Source organism: Solea senegalensis, linkage group LG1 (genome assembly GCF_019176455.1).
Source record: "Solea senegalensis isolate Sse05_10M linkage group LG1, IFAPA_SoseM_1, whole genome shotgun sequence".
NCBI classification, from domain to species: Eukaryota; Metazoa; Chordata; class Actinopteri; order Pleuronectiformes; family Soleidae; genus Solea; species Solea senegalensis.
The window spans coordinates 28,378,470-28,392,617 of record NC_058021.1 but is presented as its reverse complement, the minus strand read 5'-3'; the positions used below and the strand labels follow the sequence as shown (position 1 = coordinate 28,392,617).

Below are 14,148 nucleotides of genomic sequence, written 5' to 3'. Positions count from 1 at the left end.
AACAAACTGATACCGAATGTCTTTAGATTTGTTGCTGATTTGTGACGTTATTCTCTCCGCCGGCTACCTGTGCCTTTTAGAATTGATTTTTAAACTTTTAATGTTTGTTTTCAAAGCCTGTAATGGCCTTGCCCCAGCTGATTTAACAGGAATTTGAACTGTTGGCAAGCAGCGCCAGAGATTTGCAGTCATGCCCAGGTCTAGATATAAACAGTTTAGTGACCGAGCCTTTTCAGTTGCCACCCCCCCAGACTCTGAAATAAGCTCCTCCCTCCTGTGTTATCACTGACCTGGGCCTTTTTAAATCACATATTTACAAAACACATATTTATTCAGAATTCTGGGTTATAGTGTGGTATTCTTTTAGTTCACTTGTTATTCTTGTGTATTTTTAATTGTTGTTTTCATGCTTTGTCTGTTTTTAATGCTTGTGACTGTGATGCTTTTTATTTTATCACCTGTGGGTTGAAGTAGTAAAGAAATAAAGTACATTTCATTACATTTTAGGATAGTCCAGTGTGTCTATGGAGAGCAAAACTTCAGGCAAACCTCAGGCCCACTGAAGACGACGCATAATAACCATGATTTTGTTTTTATAGCTTTAACCAGGTGCTTTTTGTGCGTAAACTTAACCACATTCGACCAGTAAATGCAACTAAGATTTGCTCAAAATGTGCTACGCGTTGTTAAAAACACTATCATGTTTGTATGCAAGCCTGTAGACATGTAAATAAGAAACATTTATTGTGCAGAAAATAATGGGAGATGAGTTGACAGGGTAATGTTCCCCTTAGTCTTTGCAGACATAATTTAGCATTTACTTGAGAACAGCATTATTCAATTGTAGAGATAGATGTCTGTGTCGTTCTTTCGTCGGTCGAGATAGTGAAGCCCTGGTATTACTCAAACAGCGTTCATTAGACTGCACCAACCGTGTTTTATAACTTGGTAGAGGTGGAATAGGTTTTCCAAGGACGGCGACGGCGGCATTGTCCATATTTGTGCCGTTTTCTTTACAAATATGGTTTCAGAGATGTGATATTGGCGGAAAACATGTGCACGTCACTGGGGCTTTTGTTCAAAGTGTTCCGTCTCAGGGTCGTTCTTTGTGGTCCTTGTCAATTACAGTTTGCAGAATCACTGGGAAAATAGTTTATCACAGAGTTAGCGCTCACGAATCCCTGGTTTAATATGAAAGATGGATGGAGGTGATGGCTCTATCGTCTCTGTCGTGGGTGTTCGACAGTGAGGAAGGTTGTAAATACTGCAGCGCTCCGTAATGGCTGAACTTTTGCACTGTGCTACAGTCAGTCAAGCAGGGCCCAGGGGGGCGGCCATGATGAAAGGGCTGCATGTGGAGTTCCCCTCAAGAAAGCTGTCACTCACTCAGACCCCAGAGGAGCAGGGAGATCCTGGACTGAAGCTCAGATTTGAGGCTGTGGAGTGTTTGATTTGAACGCAGTCTGCAACCATAATACTCTGTTTTCTGTGTTTTAAAACACTTTACTACTCAGGTGGTCAACATTTTCAGGTTGGTGTGGATGCAGATGTTTTTGTTGAAAAAGCTGTTTTCACATGAAAAGGCAGTGGTGTGGATGTCATTGGAACTGACCTTCAAAAGTCTCATTTTATTTGGTTTAACCCTTTAACATCTAAGCCTGTGCGTCTGACTTCCTTTTTGCTTATTGTAACCATAAAAAGGGCCAGAAAAATGTCTTGTGAGTTCAGTGCTTTTTCCCAGTTTTCCAGAATAACTTTCAATATTTACAATTTACTGCATGTTAAAATAGTCTATTAACAATTTAAAATGAAGAAAAGCCAAACGTTTAATTGAGAAAAACACTGTAGTTGTACATGAACACCAGATTTTGCGTGTTAAATTTGAACAGTAAAACATGTAGCATGTTTTGTCTCAATGTCCAAGAACAGGCCAAATAATGCAACTGCACGAGTGAAATGATCAAAATAACCACATATTGGCTTTGACGTGCAACTTCAAGTACTTTGTGCATTATTCCGATAATGCAAAGTGCACTTGCGCAAGCGTGTCGTCTGTGATACGCTCTGTGTTATCATGCTATGTAATTTCCACTTTTTGTAAAATCATTTTTCTTTCTCTTTCTGTTTCGTCCTCACTCCTGAGCTGGTTGCTTTTTTCTACCTTTTCTACCTAAGTTCTACCTTGTGTGACCGCGTCTGTCGTTCTTTATGTGCAATTTTATGAGTCAGTACTCAGCCTTTGTTTTCATCTCCCTGCATCTTGCTGTTGCAGGCAGTAAAAAGACACCGTCGCTGACAGTGAAGTCATGAGTGAAATATATCCAGCGTGATCTTTTGGTGCCCGGGAAGGCCCTCACCACCACACTCACCCCTGTTGCATCCTCCTGGGACTGGTTGCCCAGCAACGCTGTCTGATTGGGTTAGCAAGGTTAAGAAAGGGTCTGGCATGGGCTGGAGGAATCAGATCACTCCCATTGATCATCTCCTGTACGTGCCCCTCTGAGAGCTGAGGCCGCGGCCACAAAAATCAAAGCCTTGCCATCGCGTCTGAGAGAGGGGTTATTACGCACACGGGGGAGCAGAGAGAGACACACGGCAGGCTTTGTGTGTGGTTGCTCAGTTGTCTCGCATCTCATAACACACATGGCAGTGTTACGCTGCAGCTACTTACAGTTGTGATTGATTCTGTGGCCTGAAGAGCAGGGGCGTACACACGCACACACAAGCCCTTTAGTGTGTCCAACCAATCCGCCTCTGCTGTGATTTATCATCACATATTTTCAAAGATGCAGGGATTTATATAAGGATGTAAAATGCCAAGACAAGGAAAACAGACAATGAGTCCATAAGTCCAGGAGAAAACTTGTGCCACTAAGACTGGACAGCTCATCTACAGTGCAGCATTCAAATGGAACTCATAGTTGGGAAATGGGCAGGGAAACGTCTTAATCATGCAGGGCAGTCGGTCCCCAGGACCAGGATTGAGAAAACCCTGTTATAGAAGACGCTGTGAACACAGAGCTTTAAGAAAGCCTGTGACTTCAAATCAAATCAAACCAAATCCATTTTGATTTACACCATATATTCTTGATAGGTAATTTCTATACCTTTTGCAGTGTGTAACCTTCATAAAGGACATGCCAGAACTGCGCTGCTGAATTTACACTTAGCAATAAGTCTTGTAAAAGTTTTTCACTATTATTTTCACTTTCCCAATGATTGCTAATTGAAATCCAATAAAACCCACTCTGCAATAAATTATTTTTTCTTGCAATAATCAGACATTTACTTTAAAAACATCAGTAAATTGAAGTCACTAAAGTTAAACAAAGCTAATAAACTGAATGCATTTATTAGGTATCCATAACAGAAACCTAAAATCACTCAGCAATAAATTGCTATTTTTTGCAATTAGGTGGAGTGCAAACGACAGTGGGAAAATAAATGGTGCAAAAGGCCTGAGACTATGGGACTATTCCAAACACTGTTTTCTATCATCTCTCAATTTTATATTAATGAAAAAGCCAGCTCTGCCCTCTGAAAGCACACGAAAAGGTACACTTGTGCCTGCAGAGCGTTCATTTACTCTCTTTTGTCCACATTATTTTTGGCACAAAGCGATTGCGCCAGTGTTGAGACGGACGAGCCAACTGTTCCACCAGTACTTTGGGCCTTCACTGGTGACTGCTGAAGTCCTGGGGAGGTGTAAAGTGCAGCGAGGATGAGTTCCCTCCCACGCCTCTTTACTCATGCTGTCCCGAGGGGAGGTATGGACACCCGGCCAACTGGTGTCACTGTTCCCCCGCCAAAAAACTGACTGAGTCAGTAGAAAAATGAGGCGGAGACGTTGATCCGTCTCCCGCTCAGAGTGCTTTATTCTTTGTTTCTGTGGTTTACTGATTAAGTCTCCTCATAGTGTTAATAATGCTCTCGATGTTTAAACTGATTTTGACGACATGGTGATTGCGTGAGTGACTTATAGCTTCTTCCCTCTTTTCATGTTTTCATGAATTTGTCTTGACCCTTTGTGCTCACGTGGCACAGATCGGTGCCACAGGTGCACCCACGGTAAATTGCCGTGGGAATTGTACACAACTCCTTATATGGACATCCTGGGGGCGTGTGTGTTTATAGGTCACATATTATGACTCAGGCCTTGTGGTTAGCACTGTTGACTTTGCAGCAAGAAGACCCGAGTTTGAGCCCCGGTTGGAACAAGGGTCTCTCTGCATGGCGTTTGCACGTTCTCCCCGTGTGTGCGTGGGATTTCTTTGGGTTCTCTGGCTGTCTTCTTATGTGTTGTTGAGTCAAAGTTATGATCGCATTTTTAGTAGTGATATAAAGTAGCAATAATTGTGCAAAAGTCACAAAATACACTTGAGTACTTTTGTGTGTTTATATAGTTGCTGAAAATGATTGAAAAAAAGGATATAAGACACTCTACGTTGCACATTCTTATAGTGTCTGTATATACTGTACGTTTAAACAAAGTAATGGGAAAAAGCAGCCGAAATGCTCCTTGTTGTAAGTTTTAAAGTAACGATTATTTGTGATATTGGCTTCAAAGACTAGACAAAATGTTTTTTGTTGTTTACAAAAATTTATTCATACAAATTTTACAACACTTTTTCTTTTTTTAAACATTTATTGACTTGACCCTTGCAGATCACCATTTGAAGTAATAATCTAATATTCACTTTCTACACAGTATATATATATACATATATGTATATATATATATAGATCTTTTGGAGATGATTTCATTTTTGTAAGGCTGTTGGCGCTTTCACTATCATACATATAATGTTTCATGGAGAGGGTCAAACTGGTCTTTCCCTCTGTTTTCACAACAAAAAAAATGTACTTAAATAAAATAGATTGCAGTGTTCTAAAAACAAAGTGCAAAAAAAAATAAAACCCAAACTAGAAATGCTTGGACGTCTGAGCCGGATGGAGCTATACCGATCCTAACTGACGTCCTATGTGAAACACAAACAAACGACCACAAAAAAAGGGGTGAAGTATAAGCTGATGATGTGCAGCATTGTAGGGCCACTAAATAGCCATCTGTGATTCATGGCGATTTTTAAAGTCGATGCAAGGGACCACAGCGGCAAACTGCTTCCCGCGTCACAAAGCCTAGAGGAGAATGCAAAATTAAAGAAAGATTGACACAAATAAACACAGATCGCAGCACTTTTTTCACCCTGCTGTCTGAGAAATATAAAATCAACTTGCTTGCTTTGTATCGCTATAGTTTCCTTGAGGAAGTGGGAAGTTAGTAAGTGAGTGTGCATCGTGTCGTGTCAGTTTTTGTAAAACCTTTCAGATCCCACAACTTTTAAAAACCAGCTTTCTCTCAGTTTCTCTCTCTCTCTAAAGTCTCTTCTCGTGTGCGTGCAAGCTTGTTCTGTAAATTTAAGTGTCTATCAAATGATGGCAGTTTTTAAACTTAAATTACAGCTTTTTTTTTTTCTTCTCTCCATAATAGACTCTACAACAAGTACATTCAGAGCAATTCTTCAAGGTCCGACATGAAACCATGTGTGGAAGAAACGGTGAGAGGAGAACAGAACACAAAACAACACCTAGAGATGATGAGTTTAGTAAATATATATATATATATATATGTATGTACGTATGTATATATAAATATGTTTTGCAATGGTCAGAAAGCAAAGAAAAAAACCATCTAGTTGGAGTCATCTGCACAGATGCAGTGGCTAGTGCAATTACTTTAATCATGCATTCTACTGTAGTTTGTACATTGGTTCACATGACAGAAGAGGGGAAGCACAGTCGACCCAAGAAGGTTACACAAATTCCAAACTGCCTCGTAATGTTTCTCACAAAGAAGAACAAATCAGCGGGTAAGTTACCATGTAACAAGTATCATTGGTTTGGTGTGTGTATGTGTTTTTTGGAAAACGTGCCCGATGGTGCTTTTAAATGTTCAGTGATACTTATTATATGGGCAGAGAGAGACACAAAGGAAACCTGGAGCAGAATAAAAAAAGGTTTCCAAACACACACGAACCAGCTGATAGAAACACAGGATTGGCACTTTACACAAGTCAGAGGCGAAAGCTCACTTTGTAAACACCGTGGAAGAAAATGAAAGGAAAAACCTCAAAAGTACTCTGGTCCTCGTTTCACATTTGTCTTGTTTTCTTTTTGTTTTTTTTGACAAGCATCATATTTTGCATTTTGAAACCCAACAGGATCTCACATCTGGTCTAAACCAGAGTTTTGTCGTCATATCATTAGCATGATAATTCTTTCCCTTTTTTTCGATTAGCAGTGATATGTATAACATATCAGACCATTATAAGCACATTCTCTACTATCTAAGGTCAAATCTGTGAGACTCGAGAGAGACAGGAGCACAAATGAGGCGGAAGAATTGTCAGCTTTAAGCGCTCGGAGCAAAGATCACAAGGTTTGCGAGTTAAAGGTGAGAGGAAAAAAGAAAGGGGAGGGACACGAGACATCCCCCTGCAAAGATGCGGCCTCAGGAATGAGCCTGAAACTCACCAGAAATTCGGGAGAGAGCTGTTTCAGCCAGTCTCCCAAAAAAGCCTCAAACTCATCCCCGTCCGGGAGGGCGTCAAAGTTTATGTCTTGTAGGATTTGGTGAAAATCTATGTCTTCAAGGCTGTTGTGAATAAAGACAACTAAACTCTTAATGTCACTTTACAAACAAACAAAAAAAAAGCAGCATTCAATACATTGATTGTCTTTTAAACCATTTTCTCTCTTTCCTCACAAACGTATATATCTCTTTACTAAACGTTTAAAAGACAGGGCTGTTTGGAGCAACATTTTCACAAGTACAACTGTCTCCCCTCAATCAATAAATCTAAAACATAAAAATAAAAAGAAATAACTCAATGAATACATAAATAGAGGCTATTTTTATACTGAACAAAAATGAGTCCATATATATGTGTCCTCAAGTGCTTAAAGTACAAAATAAAAAACAATATTATTATCAAAATATTCATTTTAATGGCTTACTTCATACATAAATACATGTTTAAGAACACAAAAAGCGAATCCACTGATTGTTCAGATCTCAAAATGACTTCATCTGGGGCTGCAACACACACACACCTAAGGTTTTTTTTGTTTTGTTCTGTGAGTCAGGAGGGGGAGGATGCTACAAATATGCCAGCCGGCGTCCTTTGTTTCTAACTCTCTGTCTATACCTTTTCCCAAGGACGGCTGCCAGGTATTTCTTGACGGCCATTTGCTTTCGGTAGCGGCTGTAGCTGTCCGTGAAGATCCCGTCTGAGTGTCGCTTGGACAGAGGCTCTGAGCTGTCCTCCTCCGCTTTCCCCCCGCTGTGAGAGAGACAGAGACAAGAGGGAGGCTTCACCACCATCACACTCATTCACATGTTTACTGTGCTTTCACCACGTGACCTCTGCATGCACAGGAAGCCTGTGGCGCCGAGGTGAGGAGGCAGGGGACGGGATGATGGGAACATTCCCTGTCACGATCGTCCTGAACCAAAATAATTGGCAATCCACAAAAATGAAATGCTGTTTTTCCTTCAGGGGGTTTGTAAAGTTAAGTCAGCAGGGCCTTCTGTCTGTAATCTCTTTTAGACAATGTCATTATTGACTCTATTTTATACTATTTTTGCACGACTTCTGAAAGCTTACAGCAACAGAGGAAACATGAACTCATGTTACAAAAGGTAGCACTGGAGAATATCAGGTAAAAGTTATTAAATCACTGTCGAATGTGATGGAAATGCCTTTTAAAATATAAACTCTCTATTCTATAAGGCAAATATGAGAACTTAAAGATGTGTTGCATCACATAAATCCTAAAATCCAGCTTTTTTTAAAAAATGATGTAATATACAAAAATGTGTTACTAAAGGAACGGTATTTTTATTCCAGGTCCTGGAACAAGTGGAAAGATGTGAGCTCCCCCTTGTGGCACTTCGACATAAATCACTAGAACAGTATGCTGGTGGTGAGCTACATATTTAAAGTCAATCATGTGAAATATTAACAATACGATGGTGGAAAAATGAACCACAATGTGCAATAATATCGTGATTTGTCTAATCTGTATTAGGAATATTTGAACAATGGTGGATAAATAATGAGGTAATGAGATTATGTTATATATAGGAGTCTCTGTTTAACCTTTAGCCCATCCCAGTATGGTGTATATATACATACATGTTATAATATTGCAATAATGTCTGCTTATAAGGTAACTGTCTGAAACCACCAGGATTGAAAACGGAATTATTCATATGTAAAAAATCTAAGTCTTCTTTCTGCAATAGGCTCAGAAGAAAAAATAACACTTCCCCCAGATCAACCACGTGACCCTGTGTGCTCCCCCCACCACGGTTTATATCGCATCATCACTAAAAGGCTGAGATCAGAGGGAGGGAACATGCCACACATACAGTATATACATAAAACAGCGTGGATAATGAGCATTTTAGTCAAAAAGAAACAAAAAAAATAAGATCAAACAATAACAAAACACACACACACACACATTTAGGACAGGAAACCTCAAATTAGAAAAGAAGAAGTGACAAACCAAGAAGATGTTCTTACCCTACACGCTTTGCCATCAGAGAATGGAGATATTTCCTGGCTGATAACTGACCCAGCGCTTTCCTGTAGGCTTTATTAAACATGCCGTCTGCATGCCTTTCCGTTCTGGGATGATAAATATAGCCACAAAGTAAAAAATCACCACACACCCAGAGGCAACAATGTCTGCACTACAAAAAAAAAATCATAAATCTATCTCAACAAAGTTCATTATAAAATAATAATGACGAGAAGTGGCTTTTTGTGTCCAAAATTCTACTTGTTCGTTAATTTAAATAAGAAATATTTTGATTAAATAAAATATAACGGTAATTCTACTCTTTATTACTGGTTTCTTGCAGTTTGGAAATATACATTAAATCGCCCTTTCTTCCTCTACAAGCCAATGACACGTTTCGACGATGGATCCACACACGACAACACACAGCACGAGGACATAAATGAGATGTTCAACATGAACATGGAGGCTCGCTGTGTCTCCCGTGTGGAGGAGCGGATGATATAGTCACCTTTTCTCTGTGGGGTAATACAAAGTGTAGACATAGTCGGACGGAGGGCTTCTCGCATCCACTTGCTCCCTGTCATACTCCAGGGACGGCAAGGAGTTCCCATCCTCATCATAAACCTCACTTTCGAGTCTGAGCAAAAGAAGAAACTGATTAAACATCTTCATCATCCGATTTGGAAACTCTCCCCTTGAGTCTCAGAAGCACTGCTCTCTATAATTACCTACAGCTTTTAATCTAAACAATTATTTCGATTTTCATTTTTAAAAAAATCACAATAATTGATCGATTAATTGCTCCAGCACAGATTCAGCCACTGTACTTGACAGCCTAAGTAGCCTAAATTACGTTACAGCCGCTCCCCAGTGAATGTTTCCTCGCAATTATTTCTGTGTGAGTAGCCATATGGATTGGCTGTCATATGCTGTTACCCACTAATCCAACAGGCTGTTGTGGCCGCGACAAAGTGACTCAGATGCTCTGTCAAAAGTCTCCCCATCACATGCAAGTAAAAGAAACAAACCCCCATAATTAAACAATTAATAACAAGTAACCGTGTACATACCTAACACTGGGGAAGCTGAGTCCCACAGGCGAGCAGTGGACGCTGTAATGCATTATGATTCCATAGATGAGTAGGGCTAAAGTTGCTTTGCTTGACATTGTCCCGCTGCAAGAAAAAACAAAAAAAATAAAAATAATAATAATCACAAGACCAAGTATCTGATGATGTCAGATGGAATTTAAAAGTTACGTTTATAAAAGACAAAGAAAAACGGACTTTCTACACAAATTGTCACTATTTTTACGCTGCGTAAAAACACCACTTTTACGCATGAAACAAATCTTTTGCTCAGCGCAAAACATAACTTCTACGTTTTTAAGCGTGGAATCATTTTGTTACGCTGCGCCAAACACCATAATCATGAAAATACCACATTTACGCTGCGTAAAACATCACTTTTACGCTGCGTAAAATATCACTTTTACGCTGCGTAAAACATCACTTTTAAGCGCAGAAGACTACTTTTCTCTTAATGACAAACTCTTAAAAATGCCTTATCTTACCAGTGGTGAGGCGCTGGACGCGATCCGTTCAAGACCTCAACTGGGAGAGTGAGATGGGATCTCTGTCCCAGCCTCTCTTTCTCTCTCTCACACACACTCTCTCTCTCTCTTCGCTTCTGATCCCTCTCAGTGAAGCGCCTTTTCAGTCTCCTGCTGTTTCTTAACCGAGCGTGCAGTCCTCCTCCTCTGTGCGCCCTCAGCTCACTTCTCCGGGATCTCTACGCAGAGCTTCTGTCTGTCATACACGGGCGTAAAAAAAGACGAAGACGAAGAGGAGCGCAGAACATTTGTCTGCGGAGAACTTTCCTGTGTCCTGCAAACTACACTCCCCTTGCTTTTTTATTCATTGGAGTCGAAAGGCATGGCTTTTTCACTTGTCACGTAGGTAAGAGAGGGGGCGGAGGGTTGGGGTGGGAGGGGCCCCTGCGTCATTGCCCCCCTCAACCACCCCCCACCCCCGTCCCATTGGAGTGCATCCTTCTTCCGCGTCAATGAAAGACCCCAAGCTAAGTCATAAAAAAAAAAAAAGAATGGATCCTGAATTCAAACATTTTAATTAATTAGACAGTGGAATGATCGCATTTGACGTCACGCCTTTAACAGGATCACATGGTGTTGTGGAATGGGACATCCTATCCAATCCAACACACACAGGTTCACGCAGTTGTCCTTTTAAGGACTCTTCACTGTTTTCATTTATTTGTAAAGTTTTATCCTTTACCGTAACCACAAGCAGTCAAATCTATAACTTTAATCCAACTACAATTCAAATATTGGCCTAAAACTTAAACCACTTCCTCAGAAATTAAGTTCTGCCTCATTAGGACCAGGCTTTTTAACATAGAATCATTGAATTGTCAATTCAACTTAAGGTTTGATTGCAGCTTTTACAAATAGACACATTCTCCATGATAACATAAATGATTAATTTTTTTCAAGAAGCAGGATTCTCAACAATAACTATTCATATGAGAAAACATATATATAATTCATGCATTTTATTCATAAATGGTGAAAAAGAATCCTTGTTGTTGAACATGAGCTGTTGACGTGTGGAGCTGTCCAGTGCTGAAACACCGCTCTTCTCTGTGTCGTCTCTCCTGCATCAGAGGAATCTTAATTATCACTTCTCTCTTTTTACGCCCACTATTCCTGAGATGAAACCCACACTCTCAAGTCATAAACAAAGTTCTGAACCTGAGTCATTTAGTTAGCGGATGTTTATATATGTATACATATATATGTATGTGTATATATATATATATATACATATGATCTCTGTGATACTGAAGCAAGGTAATTTGTATTTAGTGTGAATCTGCTTTTGTGGAAACCTTTTAAATATTTAACAGTGCACTGTATTTCATGAGCTTGTTATGGTTTCACACATTTAAGTGGAACATCTACAAGTGAAATAGTTGTAGTGTAGTGTAGTTAAAAATAATGTATGGGCCTGTGTGTATAAACCATTAAAAGTTCATGTGTTCATCAGTGGATGATTCAGAAAGAGTCGACCGTTCACCGGCTCTGACGTCACGTGACATTGTGTTTAACGCAAAGAAGCACTTGAACACTCTGTGAAGGGTTGAGATGTCGAGGCAGGGAAAACAAAAGAAGTCCATTTCCTGCGCTGAGAGAACACTGCATCCATGTGGCTGTGAGAAGAAAGTGCACAGACGTTTGTGTTCACAGAAAAAAAAGTGAATAGAATTGGTTGTATCATTAATAAACATGAATACATTTCATTTTAATCTCTTTTTTGAATCACACACCTTGTAGTCTTTATTGGTGTCTTGTAAATCTTTATAACTTTAAAGGTGCTAAATTCTTAGTATTACTATTTGCTGTGTTTAAAACTGTAAATTGATAATAAAACTGAGTTTATCCACATTGTTAAGTATAGTCAAAATATTTTAATGTGGTTCCTGCAGTGGAAAAAAAATGCATTTCTTTCTTTCAGACACTCCACAGTGTTAAGTGTTAGATAATTGCGATTAATCATGTTATGACAAAGTGAGGCTTAGTAATTCCACTCTGTTCACTTAATAGCATTTAAAACACATTTATACTGATGTTGCCACTTTGTTTTGGTTTAAATCTAATAAGTGAACACATAAATTCGGTGCAAAACATGCATCCACCAATCATGTGACGCGTGACTTCCTGTTATTATCATAGTGGAATATTAATAAAAATGCGTCGCAACTGCATCCGTTTATAGGAGCACTTTAATCTCCTGTTGATTCAAACGCTCGACGCTTTTTTCTGTCTCTTATTATAATTCATCCATTTTGTTGACACGACTTCCTGTTGAGCCGATTGCAAAGTGACAAATGCCAGTTAAAAAAAAAATCCACTTACGGTAAAAATTTAAAAACCACTTCCTTACAGTAAGTCGTCTGAGGTTTAAATAATGATCTATCAGAAGCATCTGCAGCAAACATGCTCCTGTCTGTTTGCTCAGATGGATCTGCAAACAGCGGCTTCCTCATGTTCACACCGTTTAATATCTTTTTCTTGGAAGGCGAGGCGTGAGTAAACACAGCGAAGCAGCCGGAGTGAACGACCCAGCTTTATCACGCCAAACAAGACAAGGAGAAGAACCCTGTGACTCACTCTAATTTTAGCACCATTAGCCTTTTATAGTAAACCGTACAGTGTTGACATCCGCTGCTTCATTTAAAGAGTTTGATTGAGGTGACAGTGACTCTTGTGACTCAAGTGTTTTAATACTCAGGGTTTCCAGCACACAATGGGTTTTTTTTTTAAATCTAATCAGTGAGGTGTGAGTGTTTTGTCTTGTTTACAGCGTGGTGAGATCTGGGGAAGACACAGTTTCTGGTGTGGACGTTTATTGCTCATTGCACTCAATCAAAATTGGCATATTTATATATATTACATGGGAAAAGAGCACAACTCAAACGTAATACAGTGAATTTCCTTTATTTAAACCCCTAGTGCTCACGGATCTGTGCCGCAGGTGCCGTGGGAATAATACACAACTCCTTATATGGACATCCTGGTGGTGTGTGTTATAGGTCACATATAGAGGCTTTAAAAAGGCTTCTTTTTTTTTCTTCTTCTTATGTGTCGTTGAGTCAAAGTTATGATTCATTTTATATTGCGTTTTTAGTAATTGTGATATAAAGTACCAATAATTGTGCAGAAGTCACCAAATAGACTGTTTTTCTTTTCTTTTTGTTCATAAAAACGAGCCAAGTGAACTTTGAACTGTGCGTATTTCCAAATTTCACAATTTCAATCCGATTCTAAACATTTTGAATACTTTTTTTTACTTTTCGTTCAAGTTAATTCTTCACTTGATCAAATGGGGTGGGAAAAATGCGGTATTTCACACCGAGTGTATCGCAGACGACACGTTTGCACAAGTGCATTTTACATTACCGTAATTATGTGACGGAAAAGCTGAGAAGTCAAAGCCAACATTTATTACGGTAATTTCACTTGTGCTGTTGCAGAAAGCCAGCAAATCAGTGTCTTTGTTGCCTTTGTTGGAAAAAACATTTCTTCAGTTTCCATTTTTTGGCCTGTTTTTAGACAAAAACTCAAACAAATATTTGCGTTTTACACTGTTTAAATTTCACATGCAAAATCTAGTGTTTGTGCACAACTACAGTGTCTTTTCTAAATAAAACTTCATTTTAAATTGTTAAAACACTACTTTAACATGCAGTAAATTGTAAATAACTGGCAGATGGGCTGAGCACTTACTCACAGGACATTTTCTGGCCCTTTTATGGTTAAAATTCTTCATATCCAGGAAAATGCGACCCAATCACGACGTTTACTCGAACACTGAAAGATAATTAAACACGCCACGACAGGAACATGAGTCAGCTCTGTCTGAGGAACTCCATTAGTGTCATTAAAGCAGGTTTATAGTCAGTAAATTCACGGAATAACAAGGGCTGACTGAAAATGTGACGCCGCTGTTTGCTAAGTAGTTTCCTGACACAGATGGC

At 39.3% G+C, this 14,148-nt stretch overlaps 1 protein-coding gene across 4 annotated transcripts; it reads right to left on the bottom strand.

The window, feature by feature from the left end:
• Window positions 1-4,592: 4,592 nt before the first annotated feature.
• On the bottom strand, window positions 4,593-10,501 carry adcyap1a (adenylate cyclase activating polypeptide 1a). Of its 4 annotated transcripts, XM_044044943.1 has the most exons (7): window positions 10,166-10,501; window positions 9,663-9,767; window positions 9,101-9,229; window positions 8,592-8,696; window positions 7,209-7,343; window positions 6,535-6,655; window positions 4,593-5,139 (listed from the first exon to the last, which is right to left on the bottom strand). In XM_044044943.1, the coding sequence occupies exons 2-7, from the start codon at window positions 9,758-9,760 to the stop codon at window positions 5,131-5,133; spliced, it is 597 nt and encodes a 198-aa protein (XP_043900878.1). In that variant the 5' UTR covers window positions 9,761-9,767; window positions 10,166-10,501; the 3' UTR covers window positions 4,593-5,130. The 4 variants fall into 4 exon arrangements, with proteins under 4 accessions (XP_043900878.1, XP_043900870.1, XP_043900886.1 ...); XM_044044935.1 differs by lacking the exon at window positions 4,593-5,139 and having other exon boundaries at window positions 5,697-6,655; XM_044044951.1 differs by lacking the exons at window positions 4,593-5,139; window positions 8,592-8,696 and having other exon boundaries at window positions 5,697-6,655.
• Between the last annotated feature and the right edge of the window lie 3,647 nt (window positions 10,502-14,148).